The sequence below is a fragment of the Eublepharis macularius genome, chromosome 10 (genome assembly GCF_028583425.1).
Source record: "Eublepharis macularius isolate TG4126 chromosome 10, MPM_Emac_v1.0, whole genome shotgun sequence".
NCBI classification, from domain to species: Eukaryota; Metazoa; Chordata; class Lepidosauria; order Squamata; family Eublepharidae; genus Eublepharis; species Eublepharis macularius.
In genome coordinates, this window is record NC_072799.1 from 30,031,367 (window position 1) to 30,053,934 (window position 22,568).

Below are 22,568 nucleotides of genomic sequence, written 5' to 3' on the forward strand. Positions count from 1 at the left end.
AAGCAAAATCTAGTAACTGTGAAACTGAAGCATTTGGGCTGCCAATAAGAACTTCAGAACAGGGCTTAAAAGGACAGAGAAAGATGAAGGAAGGAAGAATATCTGTCTAGTGGCTTTCCTATATGTTCAAAGCATAAAATTCTTATTGTTGGGAAATCCACAGTGGATAAGAAACATTGTTGTCGCCTTAGGCACAGTCTAATTGAGAATGTCACCTTGTTGCTATCCACAGAAAGAGTTTTAAAGAACTATTTCCCCATTCTGCTAACTTCAATGTGCTGCTTATGTGAAAGAAAAGGAGAATTGATGAATTTGCTCACTAGTTTCACCTAGAAAGCTTAGTACAGACATTCATGTGAGACAGATTGCTAAGATTTGCTAAGAAAAGTCTGTATGATTGCATTGTTCGAGCAGTATTAAATAAGAGACAGAAAGAGACAGAAGTTACCAACTATTACCATCCTGAGAAACATGATTTTATGTGTTCCATTTCAATTATGTGCAGAAATAACTTTTGTTAAAATCAGTGACCTGTTCACAGCCTTTAACTCTTTAAGTGCTGTACATGCAGATCCTACGCCAACAATCCTAACAACGCATGAGAGTACAGCCCTTTGAATAAAATGAGATTTAGTTCTGAGTAGATTAGCTTTATTTCTTCACTTATAACCCACATTTCTCCCCAAACTGCTTACACTGATTTCATCTGCTCTTTTTTTATTCTCGTAATAACCTGTCTCCCAGATCCTAGTTTGATACTCAAACTACTACACAATGCTGCTTAGCATTACTTCCTAAATATATCAGCCGAGTTAAATGTTTTACAAGGGACTACATATGCTTAGGATTGTGGCCATAATATTAAGTAACAGTGGTGTTCTGAGGCATGACCAGTTAGGACTGATTTTTTTGTAGATGTTGTTAAAGGGTAGTGAAATGTTACTGGTTGCATACAGTGTGGTGAAGTTTGGGATTACAGGAATTTAATTAATTATAAAATTGCACATTTTTAAAGAGTTTTCAGGAGCAAAATAAACAGATCTAATAATGTATAGCACTCTGTTCTGCTGTGTTACATGAAAGAATTCTTTAAAAGTATATCAACATGTGGATTCTAAAGGGATGAGAGAGACAAATTTTTCTGGTACTGACTGAATTTTTATGAATTCAATTTTACCATGTCTTGGCTGTCTCTTGGTTAGACTACAGTAATGATACTGAGAATGGAAATTTTTTCCTTTGTAGGTTTATAGGTTAAAACATATAGGTTAAACATCAGTGAATGACTGACTAAGCAACGAATAGAATTAAATAGAATTAAACACTTAGAATTAAACATTTTAACACCTTATTTGATGAGTATTTCAAAGCTTTCATTCTAATTCTTGTAACCTAGGATCTTACCTTGTGTGGCTTTTAAAATATGTCTGTATGAAAGAATTCTGTCAAAAGGGTTTTTTGGGGGGGGGGGATTAACAGGTGAACCAACAAAATATCTGCATATCTTATCAGGGTTTTAAAAAGTGAAATATAAAACTTCTTTATAGCTTCTCATTTCCTATTTATCTTAAATATGTCATTAGTTACGGGATGGCAGTGACTATATTACTTTAAGAGTCTAATGAATTAGTACAGTTGAGATTTTTGCATGTAAATTAAGATCACCCTGGCACAATATCTGTGACATTATAAAAGTGATTCCAAAGAAGCAACCATGAAAATCAGTTTCCTTACCATATGGCAAAGTGGGCTGTAGTCCTCAAAGATTTATGCTGGAATAAAATTGTGTTAGACCTTAAGGTGCTCTAATGCTCCTGTTTATTATAAAGGTTCATTAGTGCTCAAATCTGATTCTGGAAATGAAGAAAATAATGGTGGTTAAATATGGATCAAAATGCTTCTTAGTATAATTAAGGCATCCAATATGGTATTATACTCTTCAGTAATTGCTTTGAATGCATGCCATCTAGTGTCCACGTGTTATAATCTGATTTACAAGAAGGTAAATGCAAATTTTATTGAAGGTGTAATGTTAATAATAACTGTGCTTCTATGCTGCTGTTTGAGACAGATCAGTGCCCCACTCAGAGTGGTGACCAAGGTCAGTGTTATTATTTCCCCACATTACAGCTGGGGAGCTGGGGCTTACCCAAGACTACCTCTGGGCCTCGTGGCAGTAGTGAGATTTGAACCCTGTTCTTATATATGCAGAAATTGCATATATCACTGCATATTTGTAATTCTTTATTTAATTCTATGTTAAACCATCTTCAGAATAATAGAAAAGGACCAAAATAATTGAATCTTCTACTAAGTATTAAGTTAATTTCATTGAAATGATTTCTAAATACGACAGGAATATTAATAGACCATATACATGGGTTTCTTTGATCTTTCCAAAATGTGCTTCATTAATCATATAAAAATTATGCTTCAGAAGTTCTTCCTTCTCTTAAGTGACCTTGAAATACTCTCAATATCATAAAATTGTTTAAATCACAATCTCTGCTTCTGTTATTTAGGCATTAAGCAACATAATTTTGACATAATGCTGGAAGTGTAACGATTGATTATTTTAGGAATCCCTGTGGCCATTCATATATAATAATTACATTGTAAGTGGGCAATTAAATAGGACAGCTGCGGTTTCACACATTATTATTAAAGTGTTCTAGAGCGCCCCCCCCCTCAAATAATGATTAGGGACACTTTCCGATGTCATTGCCTTATTTTGCTATCCCCCGCCCCCAGAAAGTATCTGTTACGTGGAGAGGGCATGAGAAAACATATCATATGATGATGTCACAGTATAGCGGACCTAAACATTACAGCAGAACTGAGACCTTCACCGGGGGCTGCTGTGCCAAATAAGCCCCAAGAGCTTCAGTTTTGGTTACTTAGACTGAATGGGTTCTTGAATTGGATAATGTGGTTCTCAAACAGGACTTAAACAGCAGTCTTCTCTATTTTAAAGGTGGGCTTTTTTGGGTAGTTTTTGTAGTTTAAGCAATAACATGAATAAAATCCCATTTGTGTTATTAATCAATATCTCTTCTTTTAAGAAAAATGAAAGGCAGTGTTACTGAAGATCACCTTTATCTAGACTACTTGCATCAGAAAGAAGACTGCATCTTGCCTCTCCACACATCTATATCCTTATTTCTCTTGTCATACTGTGACTGCAAGACATTCAGAGTTTTTTTAGTATCTCCAGGAGAAATACCTTCAGACTCGCAGTTTACAGATGAAGCACTGCCTGAGTCCCTGGAATTTTGTCTTATCGAAAGGTGTCAGCTTCCTTCAGTGGTCCAGAGCTGCTGCTTACCTGCTGTTGTTGAAAAGAACGGGATGTTCTGTCGAGCAGGACTTGCTGTAGTGTCAAGGCATATAATAAACAGAACTTATGAGGTTGATCCATCAAAGAAGGAAGTTTTGGAACTCTTGGGATTTAAAAAGACCTGTTTGAAAGCCTGCGCTGAAGTGAGTTTATTTCTGCTGTAATAGATTAACATTGCTTTAGAATATAATGCTGAAATGACACATTAACTTACTGAATCTCAGTATTTTTAAAGTACAAGAGTAAATTTTGGATCTATTGTTGCAAGGAGCTGCCCTCATAATATAATTGTAGATACCCAATGGATTCCACTGAAGCAAATAAAATAGTCAATTATAAAGTGAGTATGGAGATTTTATTCATACTGATTTGAATGTGACAGTAAAGTTTTGCATTTGAGTAATGTAGCCTCTGACAAGGAGTGGCAGCATCATTAAAGTCTTTAATATACTGAGGTGTTATGTATATATTGACACCAGGCTTATTAATGTTGCAGTCCTAAGCAGAGCGACATATTTTAAAGTTCTTTGTAATTGATTTATTTACGACATTTATAGTCTGCCTTTTCACTGAGGCACAAGGCGGATTACACAGTGTGAGTTACTACAATCAGTTTCAAGGACATTTCAATAAACAATATAATAGGGTACAGAAGTGTTTAGGATCACACTGTGTAAAGCTCTAACAAGTTAAAAGAACATGTAGAGATATTGTGTGTCTAATGAAATGAATGCTGGCCTCCAAAGAGCTAATACAAGACAAGGTTTAAGATGTATCCTTGTTTTTATGAATAGCAGAACCTCACACTCCAATGCAAAATTACAAAGTGGGCATTGAACCTTCCAAGATGGTTTGCTGCATAGTATAGGAAGCAGATATTTTAGAAGCATAATCCCAAATGTGTGTAACTAGTTCTTTTATATGGTACCCGGACAGTATACGCATATAAAGCTTTATGGTTACTTCTGTTTTCTGTAGTAGACACATTTTGCACCCAAAAGGTGACAGGTTAGAATGATCATGAAATTCCCTTCCTGTCCTTTGCAACGAATACACAATAAAACAATTCACAACTAATTCATTGTCTTTATAGATTAGTGAATGGACCAGACTTTGTGAAATCAGCATTCCTCTGGCTGTTGAAAATTTTCTGAGGCAGTCTCCTGATGAGCGTCAGAGTATTCCTGTGGAAGTTCTACAGTTTGAAAAGAAGTTGGGAGAACCTGTAAGAGTGCATAATGATGACAAAATTCGAAGGCAGAAAATTCAACAGCAAAACTTGCTTGTTAAGAAAGAAAGTAATAATTCTTCAGAAGAAGGAAAATCAAAAGAAATTCAGGACTCGTCTCCTGCAGAACTAGAACTATCTTTCTCTGAATTAACTGTGCAGAAAATTCCAGTTTCCACCAACAGGGAGCCTTCTAACATTAGGAAAATGAAAACTTCTGAACTCCCGCCTCTGGAGCATATTTTTGCTGAAGGGCTATATTTTACTTTGGCTGATGTTGTTCTCTTTCCATGCATTCATCTGTTTTGGGTAAGAATTAATAAAGTGGTTTTCTTCCTGATGCCATTGTTATCTAGTAGGTGGTTGAAATGGCCTGGCGCTATAGAATCAATTTATTGGGCTAGTGCAAGTATAATGCTGGCTGCCTCTTAAATAAATGATAAATTTAGGCCATAGGATTATCCCCAGGGGAAAACCTGTGTGGGAAAAATGTATTCCTTTTTGTCTGATACATTTAGCAGCAGAATAAAGACCACTTGCTAAAGCTAATTCTAACCTCAGTGTTGCAGGAAACTATTCCATCTTTTCTAGTTCTTCAGATTCTTGAACTTTCTCCTTATTCTCCAATAAAAGTATGGGGACATAGGTGTTCTAGCACCTGTTTGTTTTTATCCCCCCAATCCATCTGTAATTAGTCATTAATTGTGACTAAATTCCATCTTAGTGGTTATTACAGTGTGATCCTGTACAGACTTAATATTAGTAACTTTCCAAATCATAATTCACATTAGCTGAATTGAGGCCTTGGTCTAATTAACTTGTGTAATGTACTAGTTATGTATGCTATGCAGTTTTCTCAGTATCAGGTTTAGATCAAGAAAGCCTCTACCAAAAAATAAAACTCTGTACTAAGGAAAGATGAATTCTGTGATTAGATAAATTATGCAAATAGAGCACTATCATTTGTCTTTATTTACATTATTTATAGCATACTTTTCTCCCCAAGATTCATGGAAGATAATGAAATACAGAAAATAATTGTATCATATTTATATTCTTTCACATAATATGTTCTGGTTCTGTAAGTCAGGTGAGGCAAAGCTACGTAGGACATTGAAACTGATTCTGATCATTAGAAGTCATTATGCACACACATTGTCCCTCTTTGGAGTTCTGAAAAATACCTTAGGCAGTGGTTCCAGGGCCCAGCTCTCAAGTATGATTTGGTATTTTGCGCTCATATCAAATGGATCGCAAAACCACTTGCTATAAATTAACCGATGTGTAGGAACCCTACAATCCTTCCTCTAGTGTAAGCAAATGTAATAAGGAAAGGAAATTTGTTCTGGAATTCACACTTTTTGTGCATCAGATGGTTCCTAAACCTTTAATTGCTAAGAAGAATTTTGTGTTCTCCATTTAAGGTATTCTGCAAAAACCACCAAGACAAAATGTTGCCTTTAATATCCAGTTGGTACCAGAGAGTTCAGAAAGTACCAGGAATAAAGAAGGCTGCTGCCAAATGCAAAATGCAGTTTGTCCACTGTCGAGGCCCATCCTCTTTCCAAGATGAATGCCCACAAAGACCTTGCACCGCTTCTGATGAGCCAGAAGAGGAGAATGGAGATGCCCACTTTATAGGTGGTCCGAGGCCAACCATGACAAAATTAATGGTAGCCGAATGATTGCTTAACTGTTTGTATCTGCTAACTGTAAAGACGTTTGTGTTAATTTGAGGTGATGAAGATTTGTAAACATTAATGTGGCATGTTGCTGATAGAAACACCAAGGCTGAAAAGCATGCTTGATGTACAGTGATCTCATAACTCAGCTAGAATTTTAACGGGATTTTTGAGATCATGCTGTTAGCCTCTAAGCTACATCAGCACTCATGTATAAACAAATACATCTCGAAACTATGTTGTCTTAGAGGTTGCTGGTCCACTGATTCACCTTTATGCTTATAAGCTAAATGTTTTAGTTAGGTACTACACAGGCTTCTCTAGGAAATATATTCTGATAGATACACACACACCCAGAGAATTCTGTCTAGAATATGTGCCACTAAGCAAACTTACAGCCTATGACATAGGACATCCATACTGCAATGTACAAAGCATGCTCTACAACTTTTAGTTTTTTTTGGCTTTGTTTACTGACTTCACTGCTCTTTATTTTTAAATACAGAAGAGTGGTATTGAAGCAGTGTTTTGTCCTCATCCTCACCCTACCTGGGCCCTAGACTGGGACAGTCTACCAGCAGCAGTCAACCCAGGAGAAGGTAGTTATCTGTTGTCTTTTGTATTCTTTTTGAAATCATGCTTTGAATTCCCCCATTTACCAAGATGTGCTTTGATACTGACTAATATAAACTTTTGAAAAGGATTAGGCATATCAGCATTGGATGTAATGTGTGTGTTACATGCCGTTAAGTTGCCTCTGACCTATGACAACTCTATGGATGTAATAGCAGTGGCGTTTCAGATAACTCTGGTAGAACAAGCTGGGGATGAGTATCATCATATTTGTCCCAGTCATAAACTGGTCTTGGAGCATATTACTGGACACTTTTGAATAAAAATACATTGACCTGGTATGACCCAATCTATGTTAATGTACTTTCTCGGCTTCCTTGATGGAAAGCATGCACATGCAATGAACTGCCCTTTGTGTGCTGGAGAGCAGGAGTGAAAGTACATCAGCATGCCTGTCAGTGTTTCTGAACATCAACACATGACCATAAGGTTCAAATAAAGAGTATATTCATATGCCCAGCTACGTTTTCATCCAAATCAGGTGGTCAATTCCTGGATTTTACCTAGGATACTGACCATGAATTATACTGTTAGGAGCATACAGTTTTATGTACATTACGTTGTTTGAACAGCTATTGATGTTTGTCAAAGATAGGACAGACGTGTTGGGCAACTGGGGGGCCAGGAGCAATTGCTCCAGCTTCTCATTGAGCATGTCTGTATGGCTGACCTGCATGCATCTTCTAGTCCAGCCTAGGTGTTCTATAGTTGAACAGTACAGTAGCCAATTTTGAAGATGATACCAGATTATCAGGATGATAAAACAGTTTGTGAAGAACACTCCAAGAGGTTCTGTCCAAATTCAGTGAGCGAGCAGCAACACAGCAAATGAAGTGTAAGCTAGTGCAAGATGATGAATATTGGAACAAAACAATCCAAATTTTCAATAAATGCTGATAAGGTCTTAACTCAACAAGACTCATTATGGAGCAGCAGTGAAAGAGCCTAACTGTGCTATTGATAATTAGGGAAAGAGTTGAAAATAAAAGGGCAATTTTGTAATATCCCCATATAGACCTATAGTATTGCCACATTTGAAATACTGTGTGTAACTTTGGTTGACGTGCCTCAGAAAATGTATTGCAGAGTTGGGGAAGAATAGAAGAAGGGAACCAAAGTGGTTAAGGAGTGGAAATCCTTTCCTTTGAGGAAAGGCTTTGGGAACTTTTCAGTTTAGGAAAAGGGTGATGGAGCGACACAATAGCAGTTTTATAAAGCTATGCATGGGATGGATAAGTTGGATAGACAAAACTTTTTCTCTGTCTCTCATAATACTAAGTATTTGAGATGCCCAGTGAAGCTGATGGGCAATAGATTCAGGATTGACAAAAGAAATCATGCTTTAACTCAACAAATAATTGAGTCACTGACAGTGGAAGTAACGTAGATGGCTTTAAAAAGGCGTTGGATTATGGAGGGGATTGCACCAGCAGTAGCTACTTGCTGTGTTGACTAAAAGGAGTATCCATGCCTTGGGGCAGTAAATCTCTGAATAGCAGTACTAGGAGTCAGCATCACTGACTCCTGACCTCCGTGCTCTGTCTGTTGGCCATCCAGAACAACTGGTTGGCCACTGTTTGACATAAGATGCTGGAATGGATGGACCAGGCACCTCTCATCTTACCAATATCTTTGTTCTCCTCTCCTTCAGGGTTTGTGTGTGTTTGAGTTCATTGTTGAAAACAGTTTCATATTTCTAGGATTATTGTCTAATTGCAGATAACAATTCCTGTATAGTTACAGAAATATCATATTGAAATGTTTCAGAATATTTCATTCAGTTCATAATTGCTCATGCCTCCACTAAAATACTGAAAAGGAAGCTTGAGGGGGGCTTTATGTGTCACAGACAATAAAGGATTTGTCATGCCAGAGCATTAATACAGTTTGTAGATGCATGCATTTGCAGCCTTGAGTCAGACTGAAAGAGATGCATAAATTGTCTAGTATTCTATAGCTTGCTGGACGATATTGGCATAACCAGCTGTTCTTTATGGAATTGAGATTCACTTCATATCTATAAAGGCTAGATTTGCATTTATTTCTGAAAAGGCTGCTGTTTTAGTATTTTGACTCTCAATTAGGGCTGTGCTATTCAGGTTTTGCTTCAGGTACAGTTATCCGAAGTGGACCTGATTCCTTGGCATTCCCAAAGCATGCTGGCCCCGCTTCAGGAATGCCGAAGCTAAGCTTACCGAAGTGATTCGGGTCGCTTCGGTAAGCTTCACGGCTTGTTTAAAGGGCTCCGCCGCTGCTTGCAAGCAGCGGCGGGGGTCTTTAAACATCAAACCCCCCACCTACCTTGCAGGGGCTCCAGGCCGGCTCCTCTGCCGCTGCCACACCACTGCCCAAGACTGCAGGGTGGTGGGGAAGGCCGGAGTTGCCTCCTCTGGCCCTTCCTGCCCTTCAAATGGCCACAGTGTGCTGGCGCTGCGGCAGCCATTTGAGGAGCAGGAAGGGCTGGAGGAGGAGGCTCCGGCTTTCCCCCACCACCCCGCAGGCTCGGGCAGCGGTGTGGTGGCAGAGGAGCTGACTGGCTCCAGGCTGCGCTGCCTTGTGCTGCAGCCACCGCCGCCCAGCTGATAACCCTCCTGCCGCCAGGTAAGTGGGTAGGGGTTGGAGGGGTCCCCCCAGGGTTGGGTGGGGGTGGAGGGGTCTCCCTGGGGGGGGTAGAGGGGTTGTCCCAGGGTGGGTGGGGGTGGGGAGTTTCCCCCTCACTTCAGTATGCTCCGAATCTTCATGGAGCATACCAAAGCGATCCCCGAAACCCAAATCAAGCTGCTTTGGATTTAGGGCTATCCCGAATTTAGGGGTATTCCGAATTGGTTTCCAGCTTTGGGTAAACCCGAAGCGAGAATACCGAATCTCCCCACCCATGCACAGCCCTACTCTCAATACATACAACTTTATGCGACAAAGGATCATTTCCAGTAATCAGCATCTGGATCTTATACCATTAAACATCTTTGGAGCCCGTGTGTTATGGCACCTTTGGTTTGTCTTTCTGCAAATCTGCCCGCAGACATCAGGGCTAAGGAGAAAAAGCCCAGGTTAAAAGGCATATAAGATCCCTCTTTCCTGTTCTCCAGCACTTATGTTTATTGTGCAGTATGTGCTGACATGGTTTTTACACACTTCTGACTATTATATGAATGCTTCTCAAAATGTAAGCCTCTGGTCACCAGTATATTTTGTCTCATTATCTTGGACAGTGAATATCTTATTTGAGCATTCAGTAAGTTGTAAGATGTTTTAGCATTTATTTAAGGCCTCGGGAACTCATAGTTTCTTCGGTGTCTCAGTTAAAAAGTTAGTTCTTCTGCATCTCAGTTAAACAGTTAAATAATTAGTTTTAGATGAGTAGCTATGTTGGTCTGCAGTAGGAGCAAGATTAGATTCCTACTTGTATCTGAAGAAAGGACCTTGACTCTTGAAAGGTTACATCTTGGAAATCTTGTTGTTCTTTAAGGTGCTACTGCACTCAGATCTTGCAGTTAAACAGTTCTTCTGTGTCTCAATTAAACAGGTAGTACTTCCAGCTAGTTTTATTTCTGTAATACCACTAATGCCTTTGTTCATTTTACAACTGGAGCACCCAGTGCAAAGACCAGTTTCTTCACAAGCATTTTAAAAAGGCTTTTAAAATGATACATGTCTCACAGTCTGTTTAAATTTCCCCAGGACTTCTGGTGCCCATGGATGACACACATGCTCTACAGCTGTGATTGGTTTTTAATTTTAGAAGACCTAGCTGCTCTATAAATTGCCTATCCTTTCTCCAAATGCTTTCAGTAAAGAATAGGTCTGAATGCAAGAATAGCTTGTAAGGCATGTGCCTTTTGATAAGCCTGTGCTTTGTCCTCTGCAGACTTTCCTTACCCTTTCCAAAACAGGAAGGGGCTGTTGATTCAAAGTGCTGTTGTGTGATCCTATGAGCTTGATGTATAACATCATCAAATGTGTGGTGGAAAGGGCAATAGCATAAATGTAGCATACTTACTTAGTGTTTCAAACTCCTGTGCTCCCTCAACCATGAAACAATTGCATATGAAATCAACAGATACATTCTTATATGCAAATATGTTTAATATATATGAGAGAGAATTTAAAAATCATGAAATTTGAGCATTACTTTTGAGGCATAGGATTGACAATTAATATTACTATCTGCTGCTCATGGACCAAGTTGCACAATCTGTTTCTAGTAGTTTACTTTTACTGCTATTTTCAAATATAGTATGTGCATTTGAAATAGCTATGAGAAAATATTGGAAGCAGTAACAAAACTAAAGCCCTGAAACCCTGATCTTTAACTTTGTCTTCCCTCCTGCTAGGACCCTATATTTACTTGAAACAAAGAAGAAATCTTTACTAAGGCTTTGTCCCCCTCCCAAAAAAATATGTCTGATTGGGACCCAGGTTTCAGGGATGATAAAATAATTTAGTATTCAGGTCAGATTCTCTAATCTGGTTAGAGAACCCCAAATTTATCCAACCACTATGGGGAAAAATATTTGAGGGGTTGGGGAGCATTTTTCAAGAAATCAGAAAAGAATACATCACCAAATTTGCAAATCTGTCCACTAAAGAACCCCGCCCTCCAATTTCAGGTGGATTGGACTCCAGGGTCCAATTCTCTGGGCCTCTGTACAAGCTCCTCCCAGCCATTCTCCACTGTTTGGGGGAAACATTTCCAAGGCCAAAAGCAAGTCCCACATGCAAGTCCAACTCCCATACAAGCTGAATCAACAAAGCCCAACAGAACCAAAGTGAAGCAAGGGAACCAATGTCAAACCAGAGAATCCCAATTAAACTGAAGCAAGGGGGGGCTTGGCAGAGCCACAGAGTTTAAAAGGTAGCTGGTGGTGGTTTGAAGGGCTCTTTGGAGCTCGGGCAGGGATGGAGGGGCAGGATGGGATGGGGATCTGCTCTTCCCACTGCCTCCTGTCTCCTGCCAGCTTTGTGCTGCTCTCCTGCCGCAGCGCGGATAGACAGAAAAGGGAATTCACGGCACATGCAGAGAGCAATGGAGACAGAATGCAAACTTGTTCATCAGCAGGGAGAACTGGCAGCAAAATCAACATAATGACGGGCAAATACTGCCTTTCAAACTGCTTTGAGTTTCAAGAGGAGGAGATGGGTGGACTTGCTCATTTTGGAAACTACAGCTCCTTGTCTGATGAATGGTATGAAGTGGTAGGGATGGTGGATTTGCTTCTGCACTAGTAATTGTCCCATATTTATGCTCAGAATTTTACTCCATAATAGCCTTTGCTTTTTCACTTGTGCTTCAGGCAGGAATTACCTAGTAGCTCGGTTCTTTTTGCCCCCACAGGACAAAAAAATCTCCAAAGCCTGCAGGGTTTTTTTTTATTTTTAGTAATTTATTACATTAGCCATAGCTGTTGGTGGACATTTTAGTGGTGGTGGCTTGCTGTGGCTGTTCTGTTTAGCACTTTGCAGATAAAATCTTTCGCATCTATTCTGGCTTGGAGTCTACAGAGTCAGAACGGGCCAGAGTGCAGACTTATCCAGTTATTTGTGACACTTTTTAGTTTATTCAGTCTGAGGATATGCACAGGATCCTTGGAGGGTTGAGGCCTCTCACCTTGCCCTTCCTGGTTACTTACGTCTGCTGGTCAGGGGGGATTGGCTGCTTGGCTCTGAGAGGTAAATAATGCCTCATTGATGAGGGCAGAATGGCAGAGTGTACATTATGTAAAATAAATGAAGGTGTGTTAAAAAGTGTAGTCTTCATGTGTTGTGTATTGCACCTTTTTTGCAAGGGGTTGTTTTAAATTCAGGATCACCTTCTTTTATGAATCCACATGCATGTGTTAGATGACAGACTTCAGCTCTCTGTTAGAGCACCTGGTTTGGAGGCATGTTACGTGTTTTTTGCTATACTTATGCTTTTGCTGGGTTTTTAAATGCCGTGTTAATACAGTAAAAGCTTTATATGCCACTTGATTCTTCAGAATGCCCAATTAGTCAGAATCTTCTAGAGGACAACCTCAGCTATCCTTGCATCATCTGTACACATCCCACTACCACTCTACAGTGGGTCAGCTTCATGCCTCCAGCCATCGCTAAGCTTCTGGTACTGCAAAGAAAAGAAAGAGGCTGCTCCTGTTCAAAACTGTATATAAAGAGAGAAAAGACTCACAGGAGCCACTATTCAAAACCCATTTGAATATATAATCACAATCAAATATATTGATGCATTTACTATTCAATGTTATTGATCACAGTCAAAAATATTAATGCATTTACTACTCAATATTATAAAGCATATATGAGCTATTCAATAAAGTTAGTCCAGGGTTTCCATCGTGTATATATTTGTGTTCTTTGCCCACGAGGAACAGCAGAATCTTCACAAAGTCTTCTTAAACGAAAAATTACCAGGTGGAACAGGTTCCAAAGCAAATTAGAAATTAGCCACGCCCAATCTGGGGCCGGCTAAACTCAGATTTCGTCCCCTTCTTCAGGGGCGTGGTTCATAACTGTAATGAAAAATTAATTTTGTGTTACATTCAATAGTATCCCCACTTCAGTGATTTATACAGTATCCCTTAGAAAATGTATTACAAAACAGCAATGCAAGTCTTTTATACAGTGTTACAGAATGCCAAAAGTCCTTTTTTTTAAATCCATAAACCCATGACAAGGCATCACAACCAAATAAATTTACACTACATTGTAAAAGACAGACCTGTTCCATTCACTATTATTCAATTTCAGTTGGCAAAGACGCTTGTTTTTCCCCCAGCACCTGGACGGCAGCAGTTGTATCTTCTCCTGCGCGTCATCTAATTGGCCATACTGAGTTTAAATAACATCCACTGTGTGTTTAGCTTACTTTAAAGTAGAGTATCTCATTAGAGAAAACAGTTTAACAATAACTCAGTGTTAAGGCCATAAGGTCTAATTGACTGTAGAGTCACAATCCAATATGCCTCCCTTTTTAATAAGTTGTTTTGATTTAGCTGACCCTTCATTAAAACTTCCAGTACCGAAATTTTAAAGGAGGTTTCCTCATGATGATATTCAAGAAAATGGGAAACTATTGGTGCCTCCAGCACTTTATGTCTAATCCTAGAGATGTGTTCTAATATCCTTGTTTTTAATGGTCTTACTGTACAACCAACATAAACCAGACTGCAAGGGCATTCTATCAGGTATATCACCCATGATGTATAACATGATGCAAAATGTTTGATTGGTATCCTCCGATCCTTGACTGAAATTTCCCTTCCCTCCTGCATTAGCTTACATATGCTACAACGTCCACATTTATAATTATAATTATAATGTGTTAAAAAGTGTAGTCTTCATGTGTTGTGTATTGCACCTTTTTTGCAAGGGGTTGTTTTAAATTCAGGATCACCTTTTATGAATCCACATGCATGTGTTAGATGACAGACTTCAGCTCTCTGATAGAGCACCTGGTTTGGAGGCATGTTACGTGTTTTTTGCTATACTTATGCTTTTGCTGGGTTTTTAAATGCCGTGTTAATACAGTAAAAGCTTTATATGCCACTTGATTCTTCAGAATGCCCAATTAGTCAGAATCTTCTAGAGGACAACCTCAGCTATCCTTGCATCATCTGTACACATCCCACTACCACTCTACAGTGGGTCAGCTTCATGCCTCCAGCCATCGCTAAGCTTCTGACAGCTCAATTTGGGGGCTGTTACCGTGGCATTCCCAGTGAGGGTGGATTGGGTTGCCGAGGATTCTTTCGAGTGAGGTGTGAAGGGCCTTGAAAAATGTCTTTTAAAAATTCTCTTCACTGTTGTTCTTCTTGAGTTTACTAGAACTTTTATTTTGTTCCTTTGGCTAAATTTTTCTTACACAAGACAGTTCATTGACGGCAGCCCCACAAGAGTTTGCAATCAAAGAGAAATGTTTCTCATTAATATTTTTCTAATGCTGCATTTTACATGAAACATTTTGTACATTGAGAAGCACTTGGTGAATAGGGTCACCAGGTCCTCTTACCCTCCTGGCAGGAGGGTGGGTACCTGGCACTCACCTTCTCCAGTGACTTCACTTGGGTGATGTCATCATGCAGGCTTAGGATCGTGTGTGCTTGCTTTGCAGCAGGCTGATTTGGGCCTCAAATGAGCCCAATTTGGCCCATTTGAGGCCCAAATTAGCCCTCTGTGAAATGAAGGAGCACTCTCAGGATGGTGCGATGACATTACTCTTGGGAAGTGATGTCACGCCATGCTGGGAGTGCCCAGGAGGCCTGTTCCCACGCCTTCCCCCCACTAGCCAGGTGAGTGGTGGCAGAGGGCGGAGGGTGAAAGCGGGGTATTCCCCACTCCCACTGGGGGACTGGTAACCCTATTGGTGAAGCTATGAATCCATTAGCAGATTGGCTGTGCTCACTTCCATCTTCTTTTCCTGTAGCCTTGTTTGCTTGGAAGATGGCTCTTATTCTTCAACAGATTGTATTCTGAGATTTTATGATGTAGCACATGTTTTCTTTTATACGAGATATGTTACATAAAGTGACCAATTCTGCTGCTGAAATATTCAAAAGTTATGTTTCATTGTTACGGCCTCAAAATTAGTTTTAATTTACATTGGTAGATCAGGACCACTTCTTTATCTAATATGCAATCTCAATAATTCTAAGTGTTCTAAATGTTTTTATGAAAGCGGTGGCAATTAAATAATGCCTGTGTTTTAATTTTATGTTAAAAATTATGTCGTGTATTAAAATATATTCCCCATTTTTTATAGCTAAGTCACATTTATATGTGACTAACCTATTGCATCTGATATTGATAAATAAGGTTTTTTTACTGGCCTAAGATTTTATTTATTTTTATAGAAGACACAGATCTCATATGGGGGAAAAAAGAAGAAATGCAAAACAATAAGGTAGTCTAATGTCTGAGTTGACTGTGGCTTATGAAACCTTTGTAATGAGGTTACTCTCAAGTTACAAAATGTACAGACACATCTAAAGTATGAGCGGCAGGGCACCTATTTCTCTGTGCCCAAGATTGTCAAATATTGAGAAAATTAATGACACGAGAAACTGAAGACCTTTTTAAACTGATGTAACAAATGCCTTAGCTCTTGAAATTGTTAACCATAATAAAATCAAAATCAGGTTTAAAATGTTCCATTAACAATTGCACAGTGTGTATTTTAAATTGAGAGGGACACATTTTTAAAAAGAGATCTCTTGTGTTAGATATAGGAATAGACTTGGTCTGTATTGCAGTGGTCATTCAGATTATGAGCTTCCATATTGCTTCCAGAGCTTGAATTTAGTTGACAAGATAGAGACACCAGACACGTGGTCTGAGATGAGCACCAGTGTTTTTTTTACTAGCGTTAAGTGACTTGTTAGAATTTTTTTAAAACCTTCGTGTTCCACTAGAGGGCAGCAAAAATCTTTTTGCATGACCAGTATTTTATTAATGGATCATAACATTCAGACCAACACCTTTTCCAAAAAGAATGCCACAAATGACTTGCTATGATTTTTGGTATTGCATTCAGAAAGACAATGTGAAGGCTCAGGCTTTGAAGGACATTGTACTTCACAACTTTGATGAAGTTTAGTTGTTCCTTACTGCCTCAGTTAAGAGCCTAGGGGTTGTGCTGGAGAAGCAAGTTTATGCAGCTGCAAAAAAACACTTTCTTCCAAATTAGAGAAGCCTGTAATATGCCCCCCGACTTTGATATGGCCAGTTTGGCCACTTGGATCCACACCACAGTAACACTGAGAGCTAAACCACATGAGACAAATTACACTCAAGTGAAGGGAGACGCAATGTTAGCTGGGAAGCATAGTTTGAATTTCACCTCTCTCTACAGAACCGGCTAGATCGCTCCTCTGAGGGTTTGTTAATTTAACTCTCTACAGAACCATCAAAAATTGTTCTTCAGAGGATTTGTTAATAATTGTGGTAGGGTATGAGCTTTTGTGAGCCTCAGCTCACTTCTTCCGATACAGCTAAAGTCCTGCTTGCTAGAAAATTGGATTTCAGTCCTCATGAATCATATACGTTAGCTAAGCAGAGCTGTGAGTAAGCTGATTTGTAGGACTGCTTGAAGCTCTCTAAGGAGGAAGGTAACATGGCTGAACTTCTGTCCCAAATTGAAAAAGGCACACGGATTAAACCATGAACTGAGAACAAAGAGATATTTGCAAGTAAGCTTTGAACCCTGCCAAAGGATGCATCTGGCACCAAGCAGTGTAGTTCTTTATTTTTATTTCCTTCTTATCATTTTTGTAAATATTTCAGGCATTTTATACAGTTTTTCCTTAATGGTTTCCAACAATATTACACAACATACCTGAAAACCATATAAAAGAGCCATTTAAAACAACCAGTAAAGAGCGCAAAGATTAATATCATCATGGAAAAGCCTTCCAGAACAGCACATGCCTAGAAGAGAATAAAGGAAGTTTAGGTAGAGGTGGGATCTCTCAGATTCATGGGTCTAGTGATGAAGAACTTTAAAGGTTAAAGCCAACAGTTTTTATGCTTTGTGTCTTTTAAATTTTTTTGAATCAGAAACAGTTTTTCTAGGTATCTGAAATGCTAGATAGTGGCAGCTGTTGGTTTTTGAAAGGCTTTGCATTAACAGCTGGGTACAGGAGGGACGGCCTGCCGAGAGTATAGGAATTGGTTTCTGTAAAGCACTCCACACAGCCCCAGAAGCTTGTGTTACCCGAATGGCTGCATGTGTCTACTCTCTAACCCTAAGAGATGTCCTCCTGAGCTCATCTAGAATGCAGACTGGCACCAAAAGGATTGATTCCTCTCTATACGAGGGTCCTGTGGGTAGCACTAATCTGAACTGCAGCCCGAAGGCAAGGATAGCTGAATGAGAATGAGTACAGGGGAAACACATGTAGGAGAGACTGCTTCCTTTAATTTTGTCACAATAGCAGGGAACATCAGATTCACTACTTAAGCATGATAATGGGACTTTATTACTAACAAATAGAGAAATGAAATCACTACAAACTAGAAGGTATACAATGAAAAACATGTAACAAAACAAAGTGATATTGACTTGTGCACATTCCTTGCCATACAGAGTTACTAATCATACACAGCCATAACTAACAGGATGCTAAAGATTTCTTGATAGATCCGGTGTTTGTAGATGTTCCTAAATATGCTACAGTAAGTGTGGGTGTGATAATAAAGCGTATGATTTGTCCTGGTGAACGATGGCTCCGAGATGGAAAACTTCCGAGTGGAACTCCAAAATGTAGTTGTGAGGGATTGCTTTTGACAATACTGGCAGGCTGGAAAGGTTCCTGATGTAAGGGTTTGGAAAGTGCATAGGGCATGGTAGGAGCGTATTAGAAGTACACAGCAAGGGTGCAAGAAAAAATACATGTAACATGGAGAATGAGTGAACAGCACCTGTTGGGGTGCTACCTTTATGCTATAGGGCATCTATACAAGATGTAAATGAAAATCATGAATATGGACACTTGCTACATATCTTTATTCTGATGGAGCAGTATGAACTAATTCAGGCTAGGATTGGAAGAAAAACAAGGACGGATAATTAATCAGGTACTGGAGTTGAGAGAACACAGAATTTGAATACCTGGTAGTTAGGGTTGGCAGATTCCCTCAATGTAGACCCTTGACTGCTAAACATTTGTTGGATATGATATCCTCAGTGGATTCTAAGAGAAGGAAGTTTATAACCTGCTAGCAATTCACTGTTCTTTTGTAACTCTGATGTACTAAATAGAGCAATACAGGATATACATATTATTTTATTTATTTATTTCAAATTTGTATTCCGCCCTCCCCGCAAGTGGGCTCAGGGCAGATACCAACATATTAAAAATACAATTAAAATACAATAAAAATGCATATTCATTAAAAACAATACATTTAAAACAAGATGGTGGACAGCCTTCACAGGGAGGGTTTTATACACCCCTTTTTTTCCCAGGCCAGCAGAGGCCCAGCCTCAGCCATATGCCTGGCGGAACAACTCTGTCTTGCAGGCCCAGCAAAAAGATAGTAAATCCTGCCGGGCCCTGATTTCAGCAGATAGAGCATTCCACCAGGTGGGAGCCAGGACCAAAAAGGCCCTGGCTCTAGTTGAGGCTAGGCGGGCCTCCTTGGGTCCAGGGACTACCAACAGCTGTTTGTCCCCTGATCGGAGTGTCCTCTTGGGAATATATGGGGTATTGGTATAAGTTGCAAGGAACTGTGATTCTTATCAGACTTGGAGAGCTATCGGTCTATTTGAGGGTTTGATTGGGAGCTCATCCTATTGATGTGACTTAAAAGTGATTTGACTAACTGCTCTGAATAGCAAGTATAGTTGCCATGTTTATAAAGCTGGAAGGGGAAGAGAGCGAGAGCAGAGGAATCCATTTGTTCTCAAGCCTCAGTGCTTTTCCCCATGGACCGGATGGGGGAAGTCCCAAGCTGTGCTTCCAGAACTCTGAATTACTCCACGGCCAAGCAGTTCTGATGCCTTGGTCCATGGGCCTAGGGTGAACTCAGCCCTTAGTGGGTGCAGTGCGATTGACTGGGTACCCCTCAGGGCCGGATCGAGGGGGGCAGGGGGTAGCCTGCCCCTGGCACTGCCAAAGAGGGGGCGCCGGGTGCGGCTGCCAGCCGCCGGGAGCGCGCCGTGGCTTGCCGCATGGGAGGCTGAGCGCAGGGTTGGGAGGCCCTTGCCAGCTCCGCTGAAGGGGCGGCTGGCTTGCCTCACGCGCAGGACCTCCCAGCCCTGCGCTCAAGACACCCACACGGCAAGCCAGCTGCCTCAGCGGCTGCACACACCCTCACCACCACTGCCGCCAGCTCCGTAGCGCTCCATGCGCTGGGGCGATCGGCTTGCCGCATGGACAACATGGGGCAGGTGAACCGCACAGAGGGCCTCCTAGCCCTGCGCCAGCCACCCCAGCGCACAGAGCTGCGTGGAGCTGGTGGTGGCGGCGAGGGCGTGAGCTGGGGCATCTGGTTTGCCGCATGGGCAGCTGAGTGCAGGGTTGGGAGGCCCTCCGCGCACAGCAAGCCAGCCGGCCACCCCAGCGCACGCCCGCGCTGCCGCCGCCGCCAACTCCACAGCGCACTGGGCGCTGGAGCCGCCAGCTTGCCGCGAGGGCAGCACGCCTCCTGCCCTGCGTGATGATGTCACGAAAGTGGCGTCATCATGCAGTGCCGGGAGTGCGCGCGCGCTATGCACACATACACACAAAGACCTAGCCAAGGTTTGCACCGGGTGCCTCCGCCCATATAGATCCGGCCCTGGTACCCCTAAACCCATGTTAGTGAGAGGCAGCATGGCATTTGGGGTATCAGCTTCCATATGGTAAAACACTTATTCCAAGTTGTGATATTCAAAGCAATACCTTAGGATTTCGTCAATATGGACACTGAGTCATCATACTGACCCTTCATCACAACCACATCTTGTGAAGGGAGTCTTACTGACTTGCTTATTTTTAGCAGTATTAGTGAGCACTTCAAGAATAATGATTAACTGACTGCATCAAACTGATTGCACTTGTGTATTCAATATGTTAAGAACATAGATAAAGCAATATTACATTGTGCAAATATAAACATCTGTGAAGCTGAAAAAGAAAGATGGGGAAGACTGCAAATATATGAGGCTATACAGCAAATTCAGAATGATCTGACAAACCAGATGTGGTGTAGTGGTTAGGCTGTTGGACTAGGATCTGGAGAATCCAAATTTTAATCCCTGCTGTGCCATGAAAGCTTGGCGGATGACCTTGGGCCAGTCACACTCTTTTACCCTAATCTACCTCACAGGGTTGTTGTGAGGATTAAAATGGAGACAAAATGTTATAATGAATCTGGGTTCACATTGTGGAGAAAGGTGGGGTATAAATGATATAAATAAACCAGAGATCTGATGAGAAACATTGCAAGGAAAATGCAAATTCTGAAAGAGCGGGATAAATGCCAAATTTGCTGATTATATGTAAACTGACTCAGTCTTCAAATAAATAAGGTCTAAAAAACACAAAGGAAAAATAAACTGCATATGTCTAATATTAAATTGGCGATGGGCCCGATTTGACATGCTAGATGAAGTGATGTTTCTCTGTTTTGCTAATTAGAGTATTGGTGGTTAAAGAGTATGGTCAAGTCATAGCTGACTTATGGCGACCCCTGGTGAGGTTTTCATGGCAAGAGACTAAGGAGGTGGTTTGCCATTGCCTGTCTCTGCAACCCTTGTCTTCATTAGAGGTCCCCTATCCAATTGCTAACCAAGGCCAACCCTGCTTAGCTTCTGAGATCTTAACAAGATCAGGCTCACCTGGGCTATCGAGGTCAGGGCAATGAGAATATTAGAAGAGCAATAGTAGTTTTTATTGTGTTTTAACGTGTCCTTGCTCCAGGAAGTTCATAGTAACGTATGCCTACTTTTTTCTTCCTAACAACCTTCAGGTTACAAACAAAACAGGGTGGATAAAAATCAATGATTTTTAAAAAAATAAATAAAAAAATCGGATTTTTTTGATTTAAATAGGATTTTTTTGATTTAAATCGGATTTTTTTTATTTAAATCAGATTTTTTAAAATAAAATGCTTTTTGAGGAAAATATATTACCATCCAAAGGTTATTCCATCATGAAATAAAGATTAGTTTTTAATTATGTAGAATAAGGCTGTATATGTTTATTTTTTTTGGTAAATAAATTCCATTAATCCATTCACAATGTCATGCTCTTCCAGAGGTTTTTGTAAGATTATTGGGCAGTTTCTCTGCCTACAAGATATTATCACAGATGCTTGGTTTTGCAGTTCTCAAAACTGAATTTGTGTCAGCTCAGCAGAGATCACATGCCTCTTCTTCACAGCAAAAATGTTATAACATGAACAGAGTTGAGAAAAAGACCTTAATCCTATTGTTCTACAAACCTATGAAGACAGAATCAACCCCTCCAGTGCTAAGTTTCAAGAAGTCCAGTGAATAGAAACAATATTTTTCTGATTGTTTGGAGTGGAATAAATCTGCACAAGAAGAAACTAAGTGTGAGGAGGGAGGGGCAAGCAGTACAAAATGAAAGTGAAACTTTTTGAGCACAATACTGCACAAGTCTTTGGATCTTTTGTGTGTATGACCTGAAGTTTATCACATTCTTTCCTTGGAGGAAAAAACCTATAATGGCAGCAGGCCGTAAAAGAGACCCAGTTTGGGAATACTTTAATGAAGTTCCTTTACCTATCGGTAAGGCAGGCATCTACTTGCATATTAAAGTTATACCAGCAAGAATTAGTCTTTATGTAGAAAACTATGATTTAAATCAAGCCTTAATGACTAGTGATTTAAATCGTGATCCACCCTGAAACAAAACTTAATGATCCAGTGAATTTCATGTCAAGAGGGGGGGGGGATTTCAGCCTGAATGTTCTCTAGGCCTAGTCCAACACTGCAGCCATTACACCATTCTGTTATTTTAAAAACTGGTACTATAACAGATTAATACTATACCGAAGATAGGCTTAAATTAAACAATTATGAATTAGCTCGCATATTTTAAAAAGGACTGACTTAGTGAAACATAATCAACTGCTTGATTTTGTGTATTTAGGATGCAATTGTTGAAATGGCTGGTATGAAGTGTTTTTATTACTATATTGCTGCAAAGTGTAGGGTGCGCTTTGTTTCAAGTCTTATTTAAGGAAA

General features: G+C 40.1%; 1 protein-coding gene across 2 annotated transcripts in view; it reads left to right on the forward strand.

The window, feature by feature from the left end:
- The window catches only part of GSTCD (glutathione S-transferase C-terminal domain containing), a 70,818-nt gene that overhangs the window by 2,634 nt on the left and 45,616 nt on the right, over positions 1–22,568 (forward strand). For both annotated transcript variants that reach the window (XM_054990100.1, XM_054990099.1), the window contains 4 exons: positions 3,063–3,480; positions 4,431–4,874; positions 5,990–6,238; positions 6,753–6,846. In XM_054990100.1, coding sequence (XP_054846075.1) covers positions 3,067–3,480; positions 4,431–4,874; positions 5,990–6,238; positions 6,753–6,846 — 1,201 coding nt within the window. In that variant the 5' untranslated portion in view covers positions 3,063–3,066. The remainder of the gene's footprint in view (positions 1–3,062; positions 3,481–4,430; positions 4,875–5,989; positions 6,239–6,752; positions 6,847–22,568) is intronic.